Source organism: Falco peregrinus, chromosome 5 (assembly GCF_023634155.1).
Source record: "Falco peregrinus isolate bFalPer1 chromosome 5, bFalPer1.pri, whole genome shotgun sequence".
NCBI lineage: Eukaryota > Metazoa > Chordata > Aves > Falconiformes > Falconidae > Falco > Falco peregrinus.
The window spans coordinates 113,826,255-113,852,352 of record NC_073725.1 but is presented as its reverse complement, the minus strand read 5'-3'; the positions used below and the strand labels follow the sequence as shown (position 1 = coordinate 113,852,352).

Genomic DNA, 26,098 nt, shown 5'->3' with positions numbered 1-26,098 from the left:
GCTTGTTCCATCTTGGTTTTCTTTCTGCATTCCATGACCAGAGCAAGGGGCAGAACAGACGCAGAGGCCAACATCCCTCTTACTGCGGCAGGGTGGGCCACTGGCAGCCGTCCCCTATGAGATAAGGCAGTTATTTTCCACCCCTGGGCCTGGACAAAAGAGCTTATCCCTCTGTGCGGGGAAGGCCAGCATGGCAGCCTGTCAATTCCAGCTCATACTTTTTTCCGTGGTAGGAGATGCAATGATCACAAATCACTGAAGTTCTTTGGTCATTTTGCCATCAAAGAATGGAAAGAAAATTGCAGTTACCACATTAATGAAGGCAACTGTAGCTGTATTTTTCCATTGTTTAATAGAAGGAAGTCAGTTAGATGGAGGGGATAATCGCACTGCCAGTTGTTATTATTACTCTACCACACATGCTCGATGCGTTTGGGCTCCCTGCAAGCCACGTTCTGTCAGGGTTGGGGTGTTAAAAAGGGAAAAAAAATCCTTGAGGTTGCAAGGAAGAGAATGTAATGATCACGGTCAGGAGTTCTGTAAAAGCAAAGAAAAGGAACTGTTTTGTGAAGGGATCCGACCAGTCCCCTCTCCCGTTACATCTCTGCTATAACATGCATTAATTTATATGGCGACAACTGGATAAAGCATAGCTCCCTCCGTCGTAGCTGTCTGTAGAACCAGCAAATGGGCTGTCATGGGCGGTGCTGTCTCCATTTAGCCAAATCGGCCATTTAAAACTAAGCGCTTTAACGCTGTGTTCCTGAAACGGATCGTTCTTAGACCCTCAGTTAGAAATTCATGTTAGTTTCTCTTCGCGTCAACAGGTGCCCAGTTCCATTACACATTCCCTCTCACCCACAACCACAAAATACAAGAGTTACAGTGGGTTAGTAGAAAATACACTTGCATGTTAATTTGTTTGCAAAATCCCAGAACACACTGTGCACAAATAGTCAAAAGACTTTTAAAAATGAAGAGGCAGAAGGCTGACAAATGTTACCGAAAGGAAGCTTTTACGGTCATGACTGGTCACACATGGAGAAAGGGAACTTTCTCCTCGCACCGACTTGTTCTTGTGCTGATCATCTTTGGATTAGACAAGCCTTACTTTCAGTAAGGAATATTCCTAAAAGCAGGGAGTGGAGGGGAATGTGAAATGCAGTAAAGCAGATGAGACATCATAAAGCAGCAGATCTACGACTGTTGTTCTAGAGAGCAATCCCCGTGGACTTGACTAGAAAAACTCTTTCCCTGCAGAAACCAACCGACTAACTGTTCACTTAGCACAGCAGTGATCTTATCCCACCGCAAAAGCTGGAAATAATCGTTAGCCCTGCAAAAACACTCTTGAAGGAGTAACAATGGATGGTTAAGACTATTTTTTTCAAAAAACATAAAAGCAACCAAATGCAGCCCCTGTGCAGGACTCAAAAGGCTGTCAACAACACTGGGGAGGACCTTACTCCAAAACCAGACCACCCCTGTTTGTATAAACACTTGTGGAAGTTTCCCTCTTCCCATCCTGTATCCAAGCACCATCCCTGACCCCGGGGCACAGGTGCAGTGGGCAGGGCAGGGCGATGGTATCTCTGGTGGGTTTTCCCCCCATCTTACTTTTTACCACTGCGCTATGTCGCTTACAAATGGTAAGTTTCCAAAGACAAGAACCAGGAGAAAAATTTCCTTGAGGTTGCAAATGTGAATGTACCCGGACCCCTTCCTTGTCACGGAGCACACGCTTCCTTGGCTCCCTAATACAGATCAGTAAAGTGCGTTACTCAAGGTGGATTTTGTTTGAGAGCCTAACGAGTGGAAACCTCCCAAAGACCCTACTTTCTGCTTCAAAGAAACCTTAAAGACAGTTGCCTAGTTAACACTTAATTATCTTAATTAATTATCTTAATAATCTTCTGTGCATATGATACAGGTTTGAATTAATGATTGTTTGGAAGATACATATGGATGAAGAAGGGGTAACTATACCTGTTCTGGACCTCCTGACTAAAGTACCAGAGAAAGGTAATGTCAATCATTCACATCAGAGTTCAAGAATGCCTGTCCCCGTTTTCACCTAACGTCTTGGACAACATGGGAACACATCCTGCAGAGCCCGACAAATCCCAGTTCAGCCTTAGCTTCACCTCCTGTACAAAACCAGTGTCTCCCTCCTCCATCCGAACCCGCGCAGCTGACACCGCTTTCGGGAACAGCGGAACCCTTTGGAAACAAAGCTCACTGCCGTGTTTCTCTTGCAGGCCTGGAGCAGAAGATGGCAACTATTGAAAATGCACCCAGCCACTTCCGAAGCGTGCTGCTTCTCCTCGGGATCGAGGCAGCTATTGACAATCTGATTAAAGTGGTTGGCTCAGAAAAATGAATACCAGCATTACTTACAACAGGTAGCAATTTCAAAAGTAGTTTTAATTAAGATATTGTGTTACACAGTCTATAATTTTATTGGATATAAACATTAAGTTATTTTCCATTTAGAAACCATAATCATAAAACATGCTATCTGTACAATTATGGCACGTTATATATAAATTGTCATGACATGAAAATAAATACAGCCATTTAAATACAAAAATGCCAAATAAAATAGTTACATGTACAGAGTGATTTCATTATAAATTTATCTTTCTGAATCATTAATGTACCAGAGTGGTTTATCATCTTAACATTTTCTAGATACCTGGAAAGTGTTAAAAGATCATGCACTGTCAAAATCAAGTCCATAAAAATCCATTTCATTTCACAGCTCTGTAAAAGTACAGTGATTTTAAAATGACAACAGAACAGTAAGAGACTCCTAGAACAAAGAGTTAAATAGCTTTCTCATTAAATTAAGATGGAAATAGACAATCTGAAGGTTTCAAAGACATGCTATATAAAAAAAAAAAAAGGCATGAACTGTGTGAAGTAACTTTTTTCCACAATGTAAGCATTGAGTAGGGACAGCATTAAACTTAACAAGAAAGGACCATTACACTTCTGTGAAGAGAGATGGACGAGTTAACTACTGCTCACTGCAGCACTGTGTTTCGATTTCCTACTTCTGGGGGAAATTCTAGTAGGTAACAGGTTACAAAAGGATCACATTTCATACATTCATCCCTGAAGAAACAAAACAGATTAGACGGATGTCTTGTCATCTTCCTTCACTTCCATCACATGTACCACTACCTCATTTGTGAGCTCTCAGCGTTTTCCGAGAGAGTTCCCGCTCTGTGCTAGCTATTGCAACCCAGCGACCTTCTCCAAACCAAACCCACGCCGCTGTCAGTCAGTCACGTACTGCCCTGGCAGGGAGGAACGGTTGTTCCTGGACTCAGGGGGCCAAACCCACCAACCGGGGACTCTCAAGTAATAATATCAATGGGACTTCCAAGTCCGTAGCTGCTGTAACCACGCAAGCAGTAAAACTGCCTGCTCCATTTATCAGCTACAACAAACTTTTTTATAGCAATGTTGAAATAGGTAGAGAGATCAAGAACTAAAGTGACAGTCTGATTATATAATACTGTAATTTTTATAATCTGCTATTTGATCACTGAAATAGTCTCCTACTGTTCTGGTAGGCCAGGAAAAACTGACCGACCAGATTGGTTTCTGTCAGAATCTACAACTGAGCAATGCCAGATTGCCAGAGATTAAGTTTTGACAAAAAGCAACTCTGTAATAAAATACCTTGTTAGATATCAGGCAGACGAATTTCAAGTTTAAAATCCAGTAGACAGGCAAAATGCATTGCTACTTTATCCACTGACATGCAACTGGTTTAGCTAGTTTTGCATAACCTTTAGTTTATTTCATCTTTAGCTCCTTCTTGCTTGAAATTGTAATTGTTTAACCAGCACATACGCTTCTGTTCGCATGTGAAGCGTGTCTTAAGTTACAGCACAGGAACCTGAAAAATTTCCAGCTGTGGATAGTCTGTCCTTACTCCCCTTGTCTTAACAGTTGGAAGAGTTCTGGATTTAAAAAGAGCTCTCCTCTCCCCCCCCAGGTTTTCTTTGGAAAGAAGGGTTATTGCCACCGTCAACTACCAGCTTATTGCACTGTTGCAGTATCACATTCGGGTGAGCAGCCCACAGCCCTGTTCCAGAACAGCACTGTCACCTGGAGGCTGCACACAAGGGGCTGCTGACACTGTCGCTGCCCACAGCAAAGCTCCGTTCCTGCGTGATGGCATACTGGTGTGCAGTGTACTGCGGGACTGTACTGGTGGTACTCAGTATTTCATACTTCTTCCTGGAGTTGTGCCAAGATACAGCATTTCTGGGTTTGCTTTTTACATTTCAGGTGAAATGGAACAATTCAAACATTACACTGAGATCCCAATAGAAATATATTTTCTAAATGTTAACCTACATTATTTTGAAAAACATTACCAGCAAGCAGACGTTGCGTCCAGGTAACAGCAGTTCCCCGTAGCTTGAACGGCACGCTGCACACCTCAGCGTGTGCCATCCCCAAGCACACGGGAAAAGCATCTGTAGATTTTTGTCGTACTGCCCTCAGTTTTGAATATACCCTCAGTGTCCGCTCAGGATCTTCCCTGAGGATGGGTTTTACTCAGAAGACTTCAGCTGCACATACCAGTTTACGAAGTAAAGCCATCTGAATGTGAATGCTGAAGTGAATGCCAATGCTGAAGTGAGCTAAGCTTAGCTCCAGCACTCATCATGAGGAAGTGACCCCCCAGCTTCAGAACAGAAAATCAGACGCTGTCATCTTTTTCTGTGTCACTTAAAAAGAACAAGCCTGAAAGCAGCTGCTCGTGCTACGCAGTATGTGGGCTACCAGTGAAATAATGCCAACATCTGACAACCTGAAAGACCTGAAATAATCTGTAAAACTCAGAATATATTATTATTATAGCTCAGTTTAAATTAGGTAAAAGTGAGCTGTGGTTTCACCTTCAATAGCAGCATATAATGTATAGAAAATAAAAGACCAGTATGTCAGACAAGTTAACCCCAGCTAGCACATAAAACTCAAAGATGCTTACCTTTAACCCTTTTAACTTAGTCTCAGAAGCTTTAGGTAGATACAGCATGATCACAAAACTTCTGGAGGCAGTCTGGTGTTGAAACTCATGCACATGTACTTACAAGTGTTCTGCAGTAACCTGGCAGTTCATCCATCAGTAACACTCGAGTAGCCACTTCAGTTCTCTTTTCAGTGGACTTAATGCTAAAGTTTTCTATTAGGTTGTGTCAGAGCACCCCCTCTTCTAGCAGGTATGAGTGAGACTCAAAGCACAAGCTCCAAGGCAATTCTCTTGTTAGTTATTAGGCCTTCTATGTTAGTGCAATACCTCAGGAAACCTTTAATTCTGTGCTCTTTCAATTCTAAGGAAGTAGACTTTTAGTATTCATTTGATCTGTCCTCTAGTTCCAAGATATGGCACATTATCTGTTCTGTCACATTAAATACATTCATTAAGGTTATAGTAGATGTGTGTTTTAGTGCTATTCCATGTCTTTGAAAAGGCATACCAATTAGAAATCATTTCTTAAAGCAAAAACATTCACAGCTGAAAAATGCACTGAACACAATAGAAAAAAAAAAAAAATCACCGTAACTGTATTCCATTAATCTTTCACTTTCTAACATGTCTGAATAAAAATAACTTTAAGGAAACGGTTACACTTTATGGAGAACTAATGTGCAGTCTTCATTCTCCTTGAAGAGACTGGGCATAACTGGGTCATCTTTGGCCTGTACATTCGTCAAATAATAGTTTACTATCTCGCCATCGAGTTTGTACTGATGAGGAATGCTTTCGTATGGTTTTAGATCGAGGTCCAGGACAGAAACAGAAAAGGTGAATCTTGATTTGGATGTTAGTACCACAGGTCTTTGCTCAGAGCTGGAAAACAAAACCAGATTGCACATCTGAGCTAACGGTTTTCATTTGTGTATCCCAAGAACTTTGATGGGAGCCTAAGAAAATAAACCTCAGCTAATGCAGCATTTAGGAAACTATAGCTCCAGCTTCACCAGTCAAAGTGAACTGGCCGGCTCCTCTTCCAGTCATTTTCCTTTGGGCTTCCACACAGCCTAAGTCAAAACACTACCCTCAGTTACTGTGTCTTTGTATTTAGTAAAACTAATCTGTTTCTAGTTGGTGTGCATACAAAGCAACAGCCTTACTGACGAGCAGAAGCAGAAAGAATCGCTGCAGCTCCTAAGGTAATACAAATTCAGCATCAGAACTAGTGTCCAAGCGTACTGAAGGATGGAGGACTTAAGCCAACCACTGCACAAGTCATCTCCATGATGAACATTTTAATCAGGAACTGCAGGGCAAATGCAAAAAACAATATTCTCTAGAACCAACAAGGCTTTGCTAAAGCAAACTTCCCTACAGAAGAGCAGACTATTATTGCTGACGCAAGTCAAAATGGGTAATATTGTGGCAAAGCCTCCTGCTTTACAATGAAAGATGTCACCTTGATTACTGCCTTGTCTTTATTCCAATTAGGCAGTTAGAGGCAACTCATCTTGAACAATCTCTCCTATGAGGACACCAAGGCAGAAAAATTGTACCTAGTTAAAACCATGTATATCTACTACAAACGGCCAATTGAAACTTCAAGGAGGGAGTAAATATAAAACCTTAAGCCCTCCTATCAACTTGAAACTCTTCAGAAACAGACATTTGTCCTAAACATCTTCAATCAGAACTCTACCTCACTAATTCGCTCACAGCCAAATACTTTGCCACCACCCCCTCCCCAACCCCCCCCCCCTTTTTTAAAGTTACTTGAGTTGACCCCTGCAAACATCTTCAATTTCTAGGAAAGCAGGAATCATCCCAAAGCAGGTATCTCTTACCATTCATCTTGTAGACAGGGTGAAAGGGCAATCATGATGGAGCAGTCTTTAGCAGTCATCGCTATTCTGTACTGCTGCACCTATACAATGTCAAAATAACACAAATTTTCTCTTGTATGTGTATTTGCCTTTTATAAAGAAAAGTATGCTTTACTAAAGGCATTAGTATGCTCAGTATATTAGTACTTTAAGAGCTAGGAATTCTCTCTGTAATAAGAGGTTAGCATGAACAAGTGGTTTTGCAGTATCCTGTGTAAGAGTCATGTTTATTTGCTACAAATACTTTTCTTGAAGGCCAAAACAGTGCCGGTTCATTGAAATACTTCCTCTCTAGAAAGGCAACAATCAGCTTAATTTCTCTCTCTCAAGAACTGTTGCTAAATGTTTTTGGTTTTAACTGCTTCTGCTATAAAGATACACCCTGGCACAATTAAGAACTTCAACCGTACAGACCTCTGACAAGCCAGAGGTGGTGCTGACACACTATCCATCCCTGTCAGTGAGACGGATGTTTATTAAAATTGACAGACAAAATAAGCTTTCGCCACCACACAGAGGAAAAGTACCTTTGTTAACGCAAATGCTACTGTCCCATCATCTTCAGTTGAAAGATCTAGCAGCTTCTCATAAAATGCTTCATTGTAAGGTCCGTCTATCTGTAATGTACTTCTAAATAAATTTTAAAAGATTTACAGACAGCTAAGATGATTTACTGGTTTTCAGTGAGATCCTTCTTCAGCAACACTCAGATTAGAACAAACCAACAGTAACACCAATAAACATGGCAACAGGTTAAAACACGGAGCTCTGACAGCACGACCAGACCCTGCTCTTCTCACATCGCTCAAGATTTGCTGCTGCTTAGGATGTGGGTTTGTTTGGGGGCTTGGTTTGGGGTTTGTTTGTTGGGTTTTTTTAAAAGATTAATCATTCTTAATCCACTGCCACCCGTGTAGCACTACCAGAAAAGTATTTTTGCAGAAGTGGGTAAGTGTCAAAGTTTCCAGCAGTTTGCGGGAGCTCCCAGAAGCCCTATGGAACTCCGCACCCGCGGAAGGGGCTTTCAAATCACGGACCGTGCAGCCCCGCACGCGGGGCGGGGGAGCGCGAGCAGCGGCGCGCGGGGCCACAGCGCCCCCGTGTGAGCAGCGCCGGAACTGCCGCTGCAGCGCCACGACCCAAGCCTCTAGGCAAGGCTTTTTACAGCAATTATTATTACAATTAATAAGGCTTTATTTGAGAACAACCGTAGCAGCTCGCAATGCCCGGTATTTCTTCACCAGGCAAGAAACACCGTAAGATAAAGATTCTTGTGCCTCAAGTACCATTTGATCACTTGTGGAGGGGGTACTGGCTGGCACGTGGAGCTGCTCTCATCATGCAAGGAGGGCAGGGTAGGCAACAGCAGGTCCACACCTTCTGCGTAAGGTCCTGCAGGCACAGGCTGGACTGCTGCTGAGCATCAGATTCAGGGTTGTGAAGGGCAGTTTGCAGGTTGGCCAACACAGGCTCCAGAGCGACTGTAAAACCATTGCTACTACTGCAGGCAAAGTCCTAGCTCTGCAGGTACCGAAAGCAGGAGAAACCAACCATCCATTTTACTGTATCTTTCTCAAATACACTACCTCCACTACTAAGGACCGGGGCATTCTTCTCTTTTACCCTGTTATGAACTTCCCACAATCATAACTTGAAAATTCAGGCCAAAGTGACTAACATGCAAACTTTTAATAACAAAACTCATCTTCTATGTTATCTGGCATTTCAAGTTTAGAAATCCAGAACATGCAATGCCATGAAGGAAGGTTGTATACAACACAACAAGAGAGAGTGTTTGCACACAGCCAGTCTTCTCTGCATATCAACTTAATCAGAACTGAAAAGAAAAGCCATCAAGTCTTACCTCTCCTCAGGAGATTCCTCTAAGTACTGTTCAACTCTACTGTACAAAGGATAGAGTCCTTCAATATCCAGCATGTCAAGCATCTGAGCCTGGAGGGTTTTATAAAGGAGACAACCCCTCGGTAAGCCAGAGCTTTCCAATTTATGTTTACCTAGAAGAAAATGTATTTTCAAATAAGGAGACATGAGTGTCATCTTTGCTCCATTTTGCCACGATATGTGCTTGTTCACAAAGCAAATCCCAGATACTCTTTAGACCCATCACAGGGAGGGGGGACACACCCCCGCACACTTCAGTTTCCAAATGCTAATGTGCATGTACTAACCTGCACGCTTATACAGCACATACTTGACTGCAGAATAAAATACCTGGTATACAACTCTACAAATTACTCAAAAAAATAAACCACCAAAAAATACACACTTCCGTTGCAATCTACATGTTTGAGTCTGCAAGAGAAATTTTTTAGATTAATTTGAAGCCACCACAAATTTACTTTCAACAGTGTGAACTGCTGACAGAACATAATTTAGCATTTCAGATATTGGGTCTCTTTAATAGTATGAAGAGATTTGCATTTACTCTCATTTCTGTAAGACAGCTCTTTCTCCAACACAACAAAACCAATGAGCAATGCAAAACATCTTCCTCAAAAGCAGAGGAAGAATCACGCTGTTTGAGTAATTAGGGTAACTAGCAGCATGTTGAATTATTAAAGCTTTACAAAACTTACACACTGAGAAATTAACATTTTTTACAGTTTTCCAATTCTTACTTCCCTTTCCTCTTCCCTCCAGTATTTGTACCTTTCTCTTTGCAAGGGGAAGAGTTGTAGAGGAAAAGAAAACAAGCCATGCCCTAGCTGGTGAGGGCTGACAGGAGGCACAGGGAAAGGCAAGAAACGGGTGTCATGTAACAAACCAACCAAAAGTAGCCAAACTTCATCACATACAACACAAAAACGCCCTACTCACTCGAAATACCTGTGATGGTTATCGGCTCCAACTGGCATTTTCTTCCATTTTTCCTCTACTACCTTCTGAATTTGTTTTTATCCCTTCATTAGGTACAGTGCTACAAGTGCTCATGACAATGTCATATTAAAACCTGTTATCTAGCAGTTACACAGCTCAGAACTCATTTTCTAAATGTCACTAAAACTCCAGTTTCTTTTCACACTGGTATTAAACAGCAAATGAGAGGGAAAGATCTGACTCGTTAGATGGTAACAGTAAATTACTGACAACGGTCAAGACATTATTTCTTACCATTTCTTACTAGCTCCTTATTGAAAGCACTTGCTTCACAGTAGCTTCTTCCTTGTGAAATGGGAACTGTCTTCATATCACCTGCCCTGCAGGCATCAGTACTACTTAGTAGCGTCATAGTTATAACATGGATTAGTTCTTTAACAATTGTCCTTGTACAGTGTGGTCCACTGACCAACCCATTGGAAGGAAAAAAGAAAGGTTTTAAGTGACGAGCAAGTTCATTCCAGTCAGAGACAGAGTCCTGGTCATCTTTACAGCCATAAATTAGTTCCCCATTCTGCAAATGAGATAAAAAGAAGTTTAGGCACTTCGTGAAATCCAGTTATTCATACTTAGTTAATCAAAGCATCAGATGTAATATTTTAAGACACGTAGCACAGAGAAGTGTTGTTAGCTTAACAGCCTGCATACAAATACATTCCAAATCGCTTACAAATTTGCTCTCTTAAGTTTCAAAGGTTATTACCTGTGGTATCTGATGAATTAGGACCCAAAAGCCCGCTTAAATCAAGTGCTACTTTCCCAATTTAATCAACTGTAAAAGTAACCAGAACAGTAACAGTGAGCTGATACTTAGCACGTTTTCCTATCGCTTCTTTCTGGAAGTCAATAGTGAAAAAGCTCCATATGAAACAACCTTCTGTTAAAAGCCAGATGGGAAAAGGGAGGGCTATAAAAATGGACAGAAAAGGTGCAATAGCTACCTGCACTAATAGAAAAAATAGGATAGTTCATACAAGTTTAATTCAAATAGTTCATTTTATACTGGAAAAAACCTGTAAAGAATCTGATTTCCAAGAAACCTGAAAACCTGCATAAGCCATCAGTTACTACTTTATAGTTTTCCTACATTAATGTCACAGAAAAGGTAACTTTTTACTTCCTCAGTGAGGCATGCTGTGCATTTGGCCTGCATGAATCATGTAACAGTAATTTAAAAAAAATATTTGCAACAACGTGCAAACTTCTCTATCTTCTTCCTCCTGAAGAAGCACATAACATTTTAAAACTCTGGCCATCTTTAAAAGTCTTTTTCTATTAGTTGTTCCTTGGCAATCCTTTCAGACTAATTAGTTCTGGAAATTAATTACTTACTTGTCCTAACTTGAAATCTAACTAAGAATTTTCCTGTTTTCTTCTCATGGTGGGATCCAATAGTGATGATGCCGATTTGTAGGTTTGAAGTAGGATCTTGACTGTTCAGATGCTGAAGTCAAATTGTTTGAAAGCCAAGGCAAAAAAAGCAAGCAGAGAGATTTGATTGTTTACCTTAAATATTTTCAAGTTGTTCTGTGCCTCCTGTAATAAGCTTTTCAAAGCAAAGTGCATTCTCTGTTTATTTCTAGGGGGAAAAAAAAAATATATATATATATAAATCCAAGAATGCTTTATCATAACCTTTAGATGTTTATACCAAGCCTGGAATCAGAGCTGGACACCCATTAAGCATGTTACACATGCTGAAGTCTCTGCAAAGACAAAGTAACTATCAGCAATTAGAACTTCAAATCTGAGTAACCTAAACAGCTCTTAGGTTTCATGTTATGCAGTGAAAGGCACTGGTACATTAATAAGCAACTCTGATTCCTGAAATAGGTGCAAAGAGGTACACAGCACCAGAAATATTCACTGTCAAAGTCCGACAAGCAGGCATTGATCATCCTTAATAGTTAATTAAATAATAATATAATAAATGTCAAAGTAATCTGAGAAAGACCTCTTTAACACAGATCTTTTTGGCAAAAAAAGACAGATTTGTTACATGCTTCCTTACCCTGAGAAGAGATCCAGCGGGCAGTATTTACTTGGTCGCTTCCATTTTCCGTTGGCTACCTGTTGAAAACCCACACCGCTGTGTTAATCACTCTTTCTGAAATAACTACTCTCAGTTAATTTAACAGTCAGGTGTGTGGCACTAACATCCTGTCCTCAGAAGTCCCGTGACATTTAAAACCCTTTGAATGTAAAATTTCAAAAAGAGACTCCTATGGGTCTTCCCGGTCATATTTAGCTCAAGTCACTCAAATCACATTCACAAATGGAAAGTGTGGAGAAAGGTTGCATTCAATTACAGTAAGGCACAGTTACACCATTTCAGACACATAATGGATGTTACTCAAATGAGTCGGGTGTGCATTACGTGCTGGTGTAAGTTACAAGAATGCCACCACGCATTTGGTGAGCTGTACTTGAAAGGAAATTTAAAACCAGAGTTCACCCAGTCAATGTGCCCCATCCCTGGCAGTGCCCAAGGCCAGGCTGGATGGGGCTGGGAGCAGCCTGGGCTGGGGGGGGGAGGGGACTGGGTGATCTTTGAGGTCCCTTCCAGCCTAAACCAGCCTATGGTCCTATGATAATAGTGTTAGTAGTCCTCAAAGAGTAATATTGTATTTGTTTGCTTCCAGCTTCCCACAGAACTTGTTCCATCTCTCACTAAAGAGATTCACACCCAGCAATGCAGATGTGTATCCACCTACTATCTTTAGTCATATGGAAGATTTAAGCAAGTTTCAACAGGAAAGCAAGACTGGAATAGCAAATAAAGCACGGTACAGTCAATGGAAAGCAGGATGGCTTAAAAAAAGTTACCTTTAGATGCTGATGCATACAGTAGCGACACACCTTGTGCTTTATCTCCTGTGAAACATGGCTGGAAAAAGGAATGAAGCCACACTTTGGCTAAAACAAACAAACAAACAAATTATTCTAAATACAAACTTATTTCTTTATAGAAACATACGGGCACACAATATGCAAATCTTCCCAGTTAAAGGAAAATAAATAATATTTTTTAAAAGTCAACACCCAACATTTAAAAGATGTATATTATTCCAAATTATTTTAGAGTCTTCACTTAAGAAATAAGGACCACTCAGGTGGTCTACAAGAAAGCCTAGTAATGCCTGGGAATTTCCCAAGTTTTGAAAGATCAGGAATTGGAAGAGGGAGGGTGATATTTTATCCTAACGGGTCACAGTGAAAGCGGTGAGCAACGCCTTATCCCACTCCTGCATTCCTTTGAAACTGCTCTGGTCAGAATGTACTTTAAAAATGGAAGCACAACCCCCAGAAGGATCTCCTCCCGTTCGTACCTTTATCTCTATGCAGAGGATGGGCCGGTGTTCCACAAATCGGTAGGTCTGCAGCCGGGTGAGATTCGGAAGGCACATTGCATAACCACTAAGAGTATCCATATCTTTATCACAGCGAGACTCTGGGGAAAACAAGACAACCCAACACAAACCAGAAAATTAGGTGAGTGGAGGTTTCTTTGGCTCTGGTTTTATCTCGTTCGCCGGATAGGGGTGTGGGAACCAACTCAGAAAGACAGGACACGGTTTAGCAGGCTTTAGCTAATTATGCACTTGCATGAGTTTGCCCTCCCCATTACCGCCGCCTGTTCTCTGTTTCCCCAGCAGTGCCAGCGGCACATGGAGGGTCTCAACAGAGTGTCTCAAGAGCTGCTCTGAATGGCCGGCTCCCAGCTCATCCCAAGAAACATCTCAGCGAGGCCTGAAACAGCAAGGGAGCATGTTCAGTCGGCCAACAATGGGTAAAGAGACTTACTACTGTATTCCAAGACGTGATCTCATGTTTGCTTATGAAAACTGCATGGACTACCATCTCTCAGCCTAGTCAGTAGGAATCTGAAAACTGGCAAGAATATCAAACTGCTCAGAAGCTCAGGAGAAAGTGTAAACCTGAACAGAACCTGCAGGTGGCTTTGCTCAGCTCCTTAGTCTAGTCTCATCCTAGCCATTCCAGTGTTCACATCAAAATAATAAATAGGTAAAAAAAAAAAAACAACCCCCCCACACACAAAAGGAACAAAAGTTACCCTCCCCTTCCTCACAAGCTCACAACTCAGAAGAAGAATTTCCTCTGCTAAGAGAGGCCACCCTTTTAAAATCAGTGTTTTTTTAATATAGTCCAGATTAACAATCCCAAGAAGAAATGAAGTAGCAAAACTGTTTCAAACTAAGATTAAGAGGCTTTTTGTAGAAAAAGCCTTTAAATAACCTCCCTCCACACGCATCCTTTGGGACAGAGAAAGGTCTGCGAAATTTTAATTCAAATTTAACAAGAACATACACTCCTAGATTTTCAAATACCTGTTACTAAAGAGACAGACAGAATACATGGGTTCTGTTATAGTTTCCTTTGCCAAGAAAAATGACCATTCTGAAAAATACACCGCAATAGAAAAAAAAAAATATATCTCAGAAACTGAAGCCTCATAGGCATCAGCCTGCTATTACAAGCTGTACTTCACTAGGATGGGCAAGAAGAAACCTTCTTTTACCACCAAAATGCTGGGGTTTGTTTTCTTTTTCTAAATTTAAAGCAAAAGCACATCCACATTCAGCTGAAAGCCACTTGACAAATCAGAAGACCCAGAAATCTGGAGTATTAGAGAAGTACCTTCCTAAGTTAGACAGGCTTATGTGAAAGGTAGTAGTACAGGAAATTCTTTCCTCAAGGTTTGTGGGTTTGTTTTTTTTTTTAATCCTGTTAAAAAGCGAGATTTGCTGTTGTAAAGCACTTGGACAGCTCCTCAGAACCACATTTCTTTGTCTAAAGAAACCCCAGGAGATGTGGACACGCAAAATTTAAGAAATAAAACCAAATTCTATCATTCACTTCTGCCAGAGTATGATCAACTTGCCTGGCTGGTTTCTGGTACTATGGAATTGTTTCTCAAAAAGTTGAGGTCAAGTCAGCAATGGAGTATCCTGTGCTCACTATATGTAAATTAATTCCATTTTTTCCTGGATCAAAGGCATCAAAGTACTGGCTACAGTACTTTGATTTCATGCCACATTTTTCTTCAAGGAACTTTGCTAAAGCAGGAGTTTCTGGCTGTTCTCAAGAACGTCTGAGAACGTAAGATGAACACACCATGAGGGATACCTTCTCCTTGCCCATTTTAGAGGTTCCACCTGACTGTACTTCCTGCCAGCCACACACAGAGAACAATGCACCCAAGTGCTGCTGACTAAGAATGACGACACCAAATTCTGTAGCACTTCACACCGAACGCATCGGAGATTGCCAGGCTTCCAGGTCTCACAGCATGTTCCAGAAGGTTTCACAAGGTGAGCGCACCCTTACTTTGCACACTGATCTCCTTCAATCCCCCACGGTCAGGGGACTAGAAAAGCACACTTGCACTTCACCTCTGGATAGGGACCCCAAAAGCACCGTGTAGGAGTTGGGAGTAATCAAGCACAGCCTCATATCCCAGAGATGCTCGTTACACTTCAAAGGGAGCACAGCCTGTGAGACTGCAACCCTTTGCAGTGAGGCACATCCAGCTATCAGGAACGAGAGTGTGAAGTTGCACAGCGCTCGAGTGCTGTAACTCACGTGAGATGCTTAGCCTCAAGTGAAATACTAATATTGAAAACAAGCAATTTAGCGTGGAGTTTCTGAAACTATCTTCCTTCCAAAGCTCTCCTGCCAGTCCAGGAGAAGGAACCGATGGAATTGAAACAATTATTTCAGGTCACATCTTCCACCTCCTTCCCTGACTTCAGGCTTGTTCAAGAATTAACACACACAGAGGCTTACAGAGGATGCCTTCCCCCAGTTTGATGAAACTGTTATCAGATGCAACTTTTAATTCTAGGACACAATGATTTTTTCACAACAAATTTTCAACTTGTCATTGTCCAAGTAAAAAAGTTTCCTCATATTCGGAGGTATGATGCTTTTTTACTTTACAACAAAGCAAAATGCTTTACAGCTTGAGGAAGACCCCCTTTCTAATTCTACCCCGGCACTTACCTGGCCTCTCTGGCTGAATTTTTAAACAGAGCTGTCTTACGAAGTCTAAAGGCAGTTGAATAATTTCCTATTAAAATAAAGAAAAGAAAAAATGTATTTCAACACTAAAATATCCAGTTTGGAGGTCTTAAAATGGAATACTGAAGTTCCGTGGATATTAACAACAGTACACTATAGTCAGCAGCTTCTCCTTCTGATTAACTGTCTATATGAAGACCTGTACCTGCGATTATATGCAGTATTTACTCCACTATGAAAACCAAGAACTAATATAAATAAACGCATAAAAAAGTATTTGCGGTGAAAGTTCAATATCATGAAGAAACCTGCATCATTTTGTCCTTTTTACAAGTGAAAAAGTCCCATTTCATCCCATCCCATGTCTCACATCTCGCCCTTCCAAGGCACAATTGTGTAACAAGTTCCAAGAGAAGTTGTAACTTTTCCACTCAGGTACCTGTTAACGAGACCTGGCTGCCCTGAAGAACAGAGTGAGTAGCAAGGAAAAAGGTTGCCTCTGACTGCACAAAAATGTAGACAATTTACATGAACCAGCTTTCTCCCCTTGTTTTGCAGCTAGGCTAAAAACCTCCCTCTCACACACTTCTGGCCTTATGCAAGGCAAAGAAATGACCACTCTTTTCATTAATAACTTGAAATAGCTCAAATCACTGAGTACAATCTAATCACCTCATCAGCACAGAGCAGGATCCTCGTTCTGATCCAAATGCCTCCTGTGTCTCTGTCTGTGTATCTTGCTTGGGAAGATCTGCAAACCCTATTAGTCCCTTTTGCTGGCATTCAGTGTTCCCCAAAACATTTCAGTGTTTGCAATGCATAAGCCATTTATTTTAAGAGTAAAATATTTACCCCATGGTGAACATAGTTCTCGCCGAAGAACTGCTTCATGACATGTTTTCCAAAGTCTACAATGTTTTGCAGATGGTGTAGTATTTCCTCTGAAGTCTGGAAGACAGAAACATGATAATTTAACTATGAAATAATGATAACACTCAGGCATACATATACCTGCTACTCAATGATGTAGCAAAGTAGCTCAATTCCTCTACTGAGTTTGGTTGGTCACTGCACGCTGAAATTAAACGGACACATGAAATGCGCGACACTTGTCTCCCTACTGCTGCCTGAAAGGCTGGGATAAACGGGAAAACGGTCAGGAGAGACAATTCTTATTAAGTTTCAGGGGAAAAAGGACAGAGACAATGAAGAAGGTGGAAGAGGGGGAGGTTACTCAAGATCTACCATCTTTTACCATTACTCCTAAAACAGCTCAAAGAACTACAATAGTCCAGAGAGATGCACAACATGCCTTCGTACCAAACAGGTTACGCGCAGGAGAGGCTCGGAGTGTTACAGAACATCGCTTGGAGATTTGGAAGAGAGCAGCCGCAAAGACTGAACCACATCGCAAACCTCTGCATGAACAAGTACGGAATTTGCCACCCGCCCCACATCCTGCCCCAGACAATGAAAAATCTTATTAGAATCTTATCTTCCATTAATTCTGTTATGCATCTATAAGGGACCACCGAAGTTGTTCTAGAAGACAAAAATGCCAAGCTAGAAAGAAACAAAGCTGGATGAGTACTGGAAGCAGGACAGTAACACTAGCGCAGTCTGACTTTGACAGACTTCTGCTCATGAGAGGTAGCAGAGCAGCTTTACAACAGTATTATCCCATTCCCAGCACTCTAGCACACTCTGGTTCTCTGCACAGTATTTTATTAAGACAAACAATCTCCAAGCTCCTGTGTCCCTGTGTAACACAAAGCTTTTCTGGAAAAGCACTACCCTGCCTACCACTGTAAGATGTAAAGCTCTGAACCATATAGATTTACTCTTGGGATTAAGTAACAGTGGAGGAAGAGAAAGTGCAACACTCATGTCCAAGTTAGAAAATCAGACAGGAAAAACACCACAAGCAGGAGGAAAAAAAAACAAAACAAAAAAAAAAAAAAAAACAAACAAAAAACAGAGCAGAGTAAGAGAAAATAAAATGCTAGGACGACAACACCCAGATAATGACAAAAGTCTAGAGAAAGGAGGAAGGACCACATCTAACATAAATTAAAACCATTTATAGGTAAAAGGAGATTGTCACTAACCAGACAATCTTACTAACTTTGTTTTATAATACCATCACAATAGGCAAGTATTTTTTTTTTCACCAAAAGGGTTTGTTACCTAACAAACTTACACAACTTGTGTACCACTAAGAAAGATTAGTTTGTTACTGTAACACGGGTCTGCTAAGATTACATACCAGGTTTAGTATTCTTCATCTAGCAGGATTTGTTTTCCAGACTGAAGCAGCAATACACAATACTTCAATACCCAATAATGGTGTACAGAAAGTAAAGTTACTACAGCAATATACATTACTACACGCTTACTTCATTAACATACAGTACTACATACCGTTACCTTGGTATACGAAGCACTGACCCAAAAACCCAGTCCTTGGCAGCAAGTAGGAAAAACACAATTTTCCCAAAGCACTTACACAGAATTTCCATCATTCTATAAAGGTCAGGACAGCACTTGTTCTTTAGAATGCCTGGCATGTTGTACCTGGAGTTGTTTCTCAGAACAGCTCTCCCTGAATCCTTTTAAGAGAGCCAAAACAAGCTTAGAGTCTCTTCACAACAGGCAATCTTCCACTACTTGAGCCTTAGAACAAAACACACACTATGATGCCTGAATAACTTTGTCAAGTGCAATCATGTGGTCTGAAGAAGCGTATTTAAGAAAAAAAAAATTAATAGGCAACAAGATGTGCAAGCAGGCCACCCACACGGGTATGCAAAAGGATCTTTTACAGCAGCATGGCTCAATCTGCACTTCCCAGGTGGCCAGTGCCCCCGTGGCAAGTGCTGAACACACCAAGATCCATCAGAGGGCTGCCAGCAGCCAGCACCCTTCACTTCTCCTGGCCAGGAGGCAGAGGGGACCACCACGGGGGACATCCCTGCTCCCCACCCCTCTGCTCTCCCCCTGAGCAGGCTGCAAACATGCTGTTACCCATCTCCCCTTGCCTTCCGTTTGTCCTAGCCTGGGGAAGAAGTTGCTTTGCAGAGGAGAAACCCTCCAGCAATTTAAAACACCAATAATTACAGTATCTTCCTCACCTGATGAAATGGGAAAGCAATTCTGAGCACATACTATAGCAAACGCTACAATTCATACACAGATTTCTGCCCCCTTACTGACAACATAACCTTTTCTTTAACTTAAAATTCTGAATGGTGAGAAGGAATATTACATCATCTCATACCATAACAAATCTCAGCTAATTCGCCCCCACTTACAGGTTATTCTGACCTGGTTTGCTGATGTACACAGTACCCAAAGGCTTGGGTTTTGGGGGGTGGGGGGGGTGGGGTGTGTGTTTTATTTATTTATTTATTTATACATATTTATGTGTATACACACACATATTGGGAAATAAGCATTTCGGAAAATCAGGACATTTACTAGTGGTACTACTACTACTACAAGGAAGGACTCGCCACTTCAAAAGATCAATACAACTTCAAAATTACAAATCAAGTTCATGATTTACTCACCTTTTAAGAGCAAGTAAATTTGAGCTGCTCTAAACAAAAAAACAACTAGCAGACCACTGAAGCATCACCTTTCAACATCAAAAAACACTAAGATGCAAAGCTGCCACCTCACTTAGTAAAACACTAAAACTCATCAAATAGGTTCTACACAATGAAAAGGCAAAAAATTACTTCATGCAGAAGACTCATATACTAAAACTGGCAATATGCAATTAAAATCATTCCATGAGTCCTGATGCTTGATGTTCCACAAGAAATTCAAGAGTGATTATTGATTATGAGTATTTTTCATTAAAACACTGAATTGTAGCACTAAGATTACAATTTGCAATAACACCACCTTGTTCACTACTAAATTACCTAGTCCCAAATTCATAACCGAACAGTAAAAATACAAAGCAGTGCCCAGACTTTATCTTTTCCAAAAGAGTTACACATAAGACACTGACCTATTTGTCCACATCTGAATTTCAGTACGCATCTTACTAGAAAATATTTTGCTTCAGCTGCTTCTTGCTTTACACCAGATGAGCTGCATCATGCACAGACACATAACACTCCGTATCCTAACTCATCTTGCACTAGTCAGGAATACAGATTATACCTAAGAAACATTTTATCCTCTACAGCTGTCATGTTGCTACATCCGAGTTTGTCCAAAAACTCTCATAGTTCAGGTCTTGTTTACCGATTTGAAGATAAAATATTTAGTCTTCCATTCTGTTCCAAGAAAAACTGATCCTTTTTTTTTTTTAAAAAAAAAACAAACACAAAATCACCATAATAATTAAACATATTCAAATTACTTAATCTTCTACTTAAAGGGCAAAACCAAAAGGAATTGCGTATCACAAAGTTCACACAATCACAATATGAGGCAAATGCAAAACGCTGGGCCAGCTGTCCTCAAAATGTAACACTTGTACATTAACGAGGGGAGTTTGATCTGGTAGGATGCATTTATCAATCCGGAGTGTGAATTCAAGAGAGTGTTTAAAACACGTTCAGAGGTACACTCCACCACCGTGTGCACCCACAAATAGCCTTTTTGCTGTCACAATAGTAAGAAGAGCGTCTGTCTGGGGCAACTCTGACTGGAATTTTTGCCAACAGTTTCTAAAAAGCAAATGGTTCTTCATCAGCTACAGCCTGCAAGAATACCGGCTGTGATCTGTCTCTATGCTTGGTAGGATTCTGAGCAAGTTTATAAATATTACTATGCAAGGGGAAAAAATATTCAAGAACCTGAGCAGCATTCAAATAGTAACAGAACACCACACCCAGGAGATTTTTTTCTTGTGTTTCACTATCCTAACCCAAAAAAATCATATGTGCGCCAAAGCAGGCCACAGAAGTATTATCAGCTTCAACACTGTGGTGGGTAACTGTGAAAAGTCACTTCCTGACTTCCTTTGCAACTTCGTCACACTTTGTCAACTTTTTAAAAACAATTACTATGCAACAACCTCTTTGGACTTTAAAAAAAAGAAAAGGGGGGGGGGAAGCTGGTACTCTGTTTTGTTTTCTTCATTAAATGGCAACAGGCTGACTTTTTACTTAAACTTGTGGTCTAATTCTCCCCTGCTATATTAAGAATTTGAGATAGGCACTGTTTTCCTTTCTTCCAATCCCCTGGGTTCTTCCCTGTTCTCATAAAAACTCTGAACATTATTATCTTGGACTACTACAGAAGCACAGGATGCTTTTTTAAAATCTTGCCACTATGAGCAGATCAAAAACTTACTTGAACCACACTTTAGTTTTACCAGACTTTTTTGCAAGTAAAATAGTAGCAGAAAGGCCATCAAACAACTCATACATGCACTGTTCATGGGTTTAACCTTCCTCTGCTTTATCTACTTGAGAAACTTCTTTTGTCCCTCATTGAACTGAATGCATCGTGCATTCATCTCCCTGATCTAAGCAGAAGCCCTTCCTACAAGTGTACTTGACATTTATCCTTGTTTCTTTTTTCCTAAAATTAAGCACTCCCTCTCCCCAGCTCTCAGCATAGCCATAATGCTTTTTATATTTCCTTATCAAAACAAGTCTGCCACTGGACCTTACAAAGCTGTGGTTCAGAAGCGTCTGTAACCCAAGCCATCCTGTCTATCTCAGGTAGCACACCCTGAAGGCTACTCAGGAGGTTGAGGAAATGGCTGAACTCGAACCTCCTGTCTCTTGTGCTCTTTTTTTTCCCCCCCCCCCCCTTGCAGCACCGTGTGGACACTTCCCTTTTAGCCTCCACCTTTGAATCTTGATCATTTGTTATCCCTGTTAAAGCAAATTTAAGGTAACTCACTTCAGTTCCTTCCCAAGCAGAAAAACCTTCTGCCACCGTGCAAGAAACTGGCAGAGCATGTCCAGCCACGTCCTTTTTGCAACAGACAAGACACTAAAATCACTCAATGACGAAGGCTATTTTGTGAATATTTCATATCTTTGTCCAAATTCCACGGCTTTTCAGCTACTGAACAGTCAAGTCAACAGCAGACCGTTACCTCCACACCAGTCCCGTACTACTGCTATTCCATCCCACCCAGCAACAGTCAGTAAACCTGACATTTCTTCCTCAGCATCGCTGCACTCTCGCCCGTTGATATGCAACATTAACGCCTTCTCTGTTGCCACAGCTATCCTTACAGAAAGCTGCACCTTCTACACATTGCAGTCTTACAACCTGTCCTGCACAAAGGCCTTGGTATCAGTAGTCACATAATCTTAGTTACGTAAGGCCACCTCAAATTTCCCCCTGTTGCTAAAACTCCTGAAACACAGGCACATTTCAAAACATCCCCTTGTTCTTACTCCTATCACTCACAGTTCTTCCACAGGTTTCCTGTGTCTCCTGGGACTTGATTATCAGCTTACCTGAGAGCTTTTATCGACAGTACATCTTGAATCTTACCTTATTCTGATTTGGGGGGAACTTCAAAAACCGCAGCACCACACAGCGCTAAAGAAAGATAGGAAAGAATATAGTTTCATTAGCATTTAAGGACATCATAATATCTGAACAGCACAATTGTCTAATTCCCCAATCTACCTCATCTGAGAAACTGGGGGGTGGGTGGGAAGAAGAAAAGCAAAATAGGCATTTTGTCACCAAGTGTAACTGGGGAAACACTCCCTGAGCTCACAGCACCCCTCTGAGAATGTGGTAAAACACAGGATCAATCAGAAAAACACCCTAGCATTATTGTGCCAAAGGTCTTTGGGGGGGAAAAAAAGTGCAAGAACCACTTAGGTATCACCCACTTACAGTATCGGCAAATTACAACTACAAAATATTAAGGAGAGACTTAGGATACCCACAGTAGCTACGTAGCTGTACTTACAAAAACTGAAACCTGCTACTTCTAAACTTCCAAAGAGTAAACATGTAACACAACAACAAATGCAGCGGGTTTCCAAATGTTTTTATCTTTTAAAAAGATCATTAATTTGTCATTTTTACAATTTTATCAGATTTTGTAATAATTCAAACACATTCATATTTTCAAAGTACACAAATTCTAAAAACATCCTCAGCCTTTATTTTTAAGAGTTCAGAAAAAAATATTTTTTATCTGTCCTGTGTCAATTAGGGCCTTCTCCTTCAGCCTATTAAGAGAGTGTCTTCTATCATGTAAGTCCCCTGAAGTATCTTTTTCTCAATAAAACCTTGCTGAAATTAACCAATACACTTGTTAAATAGACTTTTTACATTAAAATTTTTACATTAAAATTAAGGAACCTGCAACCTTACTAGGCAAGGCAACACCTCAGACCAGTCAAACAGCTGATGCTCAAGATACTCTCACTGAGGTACTTCAACCTATTCAGGTAAGACGTGGATAAAAGCAACTGGGCACCACAGTAGGTAGACACGAACAGCCATTTTCTATATTTACCCCTTAGTCACCCAGTGTCTCCACTGGGACCCCAGACACACCAGAAAGGACTATGTTCTATTTAAAGCACTACCAAAACAGTACTAGCACTCAGACTCGCAGACAAAACGTCATAGTTACACTTCAGGTTTATGGAATCTAAACTTTTTCCCTACCAAATAACTTGGTGTTAAAAAACCTCCCCGTAGCATGACAGCACCAGATAAATTCCATATTTCAGGGCTGAAAGCTGTCTCTGGACAGTGCTGAGTGGGAGAGAACTGGAGTTATCTTTAATTACTAACATGTAGAGAAAGAGCAGGAGGAGAAAAGCAAAACAGATGACAGCATGTAATCCAAAGTACTAACAAAACAAGACCTGGATTCAGACACTGCTAGTGAAACCCAGAAACAGCCCTTCGGTATCTAGAAAGTCTCAAGCCAGCAGAAACCTCATAGTTCACCAACATCTGGAAAACACTCTCAGGTAAAAGGCTACTTTGCTGAATTTTGATTCAACTTGTCCCACAAGATCTAAAACAGCACAAGTGTCACAACAACAAACTAGGTAAGTCCCGGTGGTTGTAATTAGTGTTCAGTTTAACGAGATTACTGGGTGACATTTACTCTTTTTCTCCCATTATGACCTACACATGGGTAAGAGAGCTCAGACCTGATAAGCTGTACGCTCTGTGTATGCACTGCGTTATTTTTACAGTATTTCCACAGTTTGGATCCCCTGCTTTAAATATTCATAAGCCAGTGGATCAGTGATGGAGTGATCCGATCATCAATTCTAATCAACTCAGAAACTTGATTCTGTAGTATTTCAAGGGTGTTGTAGATACTTATCTTTTAATCAGTTCCCAGCCAACAAGCTTCCAGCCACCACTCTGGAAAATCCGATCTCTCTCACAGGACTCACTACAGTGTTTATTCGTTACCAAATTTCTCAGAGAGTCATGTTAGAATAAAATGGCCAAAACTATATATGGCAAAAGAAGAATACACTGCTTGTCTTAAGATGTCAAAAGGAAACAAAGCAAAGTTCAAACAAAACTCTTCAGTCACAGATGCACTTCAACCAGTCAGCCTGCACCACTAGATGATGGGACTAAATAAAATAACACCATAAAAAAAACCTCACATTTTTTCTTTTTTGAGGGGAAGTTTTCAGCTACATCCACCCCTTCGCGCAATTCAATGCACATTTTACACAAGTACACTGCCACAGTACAAAGGTTAACCCATGAAATGTCGAAAATGCCAACTGGTTCAGAATTATTACTACTGAAAATATTGGCCCACATTTTTCATGCTATTGCATTACTGATTCACTTGACTAATTCTTTAATTGGAAATATTGTGGGCAGTTGTTGCCAGGAGGTTTCTTGTCAGTTATCTTAAATGCCTCAGATTTTTTTGTATTTACAGATTGAACATCAAATATGTAACATGCTTATCTGCATGCAAAGAATGGCCCAAATCCAGAAGAGAAGAGATTTCTTAAGAGGTTGTCACTACTCCATAGCACTTTAAGAATCAGATCAACTAGATCCTAATGCTCCCTAAATTTCTTTCTCTACATGCACCTCTGTAAGCCCTTCCGCTGCTTAACACCATGTCCATCAACACACTATTACCAACAAAGCGTTTAGATAACTGGGTAATAGTCCCACACAGGCAAAAAAGATGAAAAAAACCAGGCTGCAAAATCAGAGAAAAAAAGAAAGAATGCACAGAGGTACGCAAATATAACACATGAAACATTAAGAGGCTTCATATCTTTTGAAGCAGTAAGACAAGCAAGAAAAACAGTGAATTCAAAGAAGAATTGTTTACAATTTATTTTTTTAAAAAATCCTGCATCACCTTCTCTGCAGGTATGTTCAATATCCAATTAGTGACAAAAGACTGGGAAAAACAGGCACCATCAGAATATCCAACATGACTGCTCTTACTCTCCAAGTACAGAATTGAAGTGTGACTCTCACATGAGAGCACAGCGGTTTGGTTACAGATAACCACCACTTCCTGGCATCCAGGACCACAACAGGGCTACAACAAAATATGTTACAGCATATTCAAATGATATGAGAAGGATACAGAAGCTTGTGTGCCTCAAAACACGTTCACAATCACTTGGTCGCCAAGGTGATGTACTGGGGAGTCTGTTCTGGAGATGCACTATCTCAAGCCCCACCATTGTGAGCCGCCAGCCTTAACCTCACAGTCCCACCAAGAAAGGCAAACGCTTCCTTAGCACCCTACCATGAAACAATTGTTTGGGTTAAATCATAACTGAAAATTAATGATTGCCAATAAGGAGACAAGAAGCTGTGGGAGAGGCTGCAAAACTGCACTCAAAGAAGTCACTGGCATCGCAGAAAAGCACTGGATGCTTACAACACAACTCCTCCTCACGCACCTTGGGAAAAAATAGTTTACTAGCCTTAGTCCCCAAGAAGGTTATCTGCAAGAATTTTTCTTTTCCAAAGCAGTTGCTACAGCTATTATTTTATTCTTTCCTAGTGAAATCTAAAACCAAAGCAGTTAGGCCAAATATGACTGGCATCAATCCAGATACTTTGGATTAGACAGTAGCATTATGAAACCAGGATAAAAGCGTACATTTACTTCTTTACAGCTTGATGCTTGATATTGGCCTTCTATTTTCCCAAAATGTCTGCTAAACTTCACTGTCATATGATAAAGCTACCATGTAGGCCTCCTGAACAAGAGTCTTCACAAGTTAAACGGAACTGGGGCAAATCTATAATCTTTATATTCCCCTTCAGAGAGAAACCTCACTTGAATCACTGAGGTTCTTTC

The 26,098-nt window shown here is 40.8% G+C and overlaps 2 protein-coding genes across 6 annotated transcripts in view; one reads left to right on the top strand and one right to left on the bottom strand.

Annotated features, from left to right (window-relative positions):
* CENPP (centromere protein P) overlaps positions 1-2,614 on the top strand; it is a 151,513-nt gene extending 148,899 nt beyond the window's left edge. For all 3 annotated transcript variants that reach the window (XM_027792371.2, XM_027792364.2, XM_027792378.2), the window contains 2 exons: positions 1,931-2,022; positions 2,259-2,614. In XM_027792371.2, coding sequence (XP_027648172.1) covers positions 1,931-2,022; positions 2,259-2,380 — 214 coding nt within the window. In that variant the 3' untranslated portion in view covers positions 2,381-2,614. The remainder of the gene's footprint in view (positions 1-1,930; positions 2,023-2,258) is intronic.
* The window catches only part of IPPK (inositol-pentakisphosphate 2-kinase), a 61,677-nt gene continuing 37,984 nt past the window's right edge, over positions 2,406-26,098 (bottom strand). For all 3 annotated transcript variants that reach the window (XM_055805046.1, XM_055805047.1, XM_055805045.1), the window contains 12 exons: positions 22,303-22,350; positions 16,678-16,773; positions 15,808-15,874; positions 13,113-13,234; positions 12,610-12,699; positions 11,795-11,853; positions 11,290-11,362; positions 10,018-10,297; positions 8,750-8,900; positions 7,413-7,515; positions 6,847-6,926; positions 2,406-5,878 (listed from right to left, as the gene is read on the bottom strand). In XM_055805046.1, the coding sequence (XP_055661021.1) occupies positions 5,653-5,878; positions 6,847-6,926; positions 7,413-7,515; positions 8,750-8,900; positions 10,018-10,297; positions 11,290-11,362; positions 11,795-11,853; positions 12,610-12,699; positions 13,113-13,234; positions 15,808-15,874; positions 16,678-16,716 (1,290 nt within the window). In that variant the 5' untranslated portion in view covers positions 16,717-16,773; positions 22,303-22,350 and the 3' untranslated portion in view covers positions 2,406-5,652. The remainder of the gene's footprint in view (positions 5,879-6,846; positions 6,927-7,412; positions 7,516-8,749; positions 8,901-10,017; positions 10,298-11,289; positions 11,363-11,794; positions 11,854-12,609; positions 12,700-13,112; positions 13,235-15,807; positions 15,875-16,677; positions 16,774-22,302; positions 22,351-26,098) is intronic.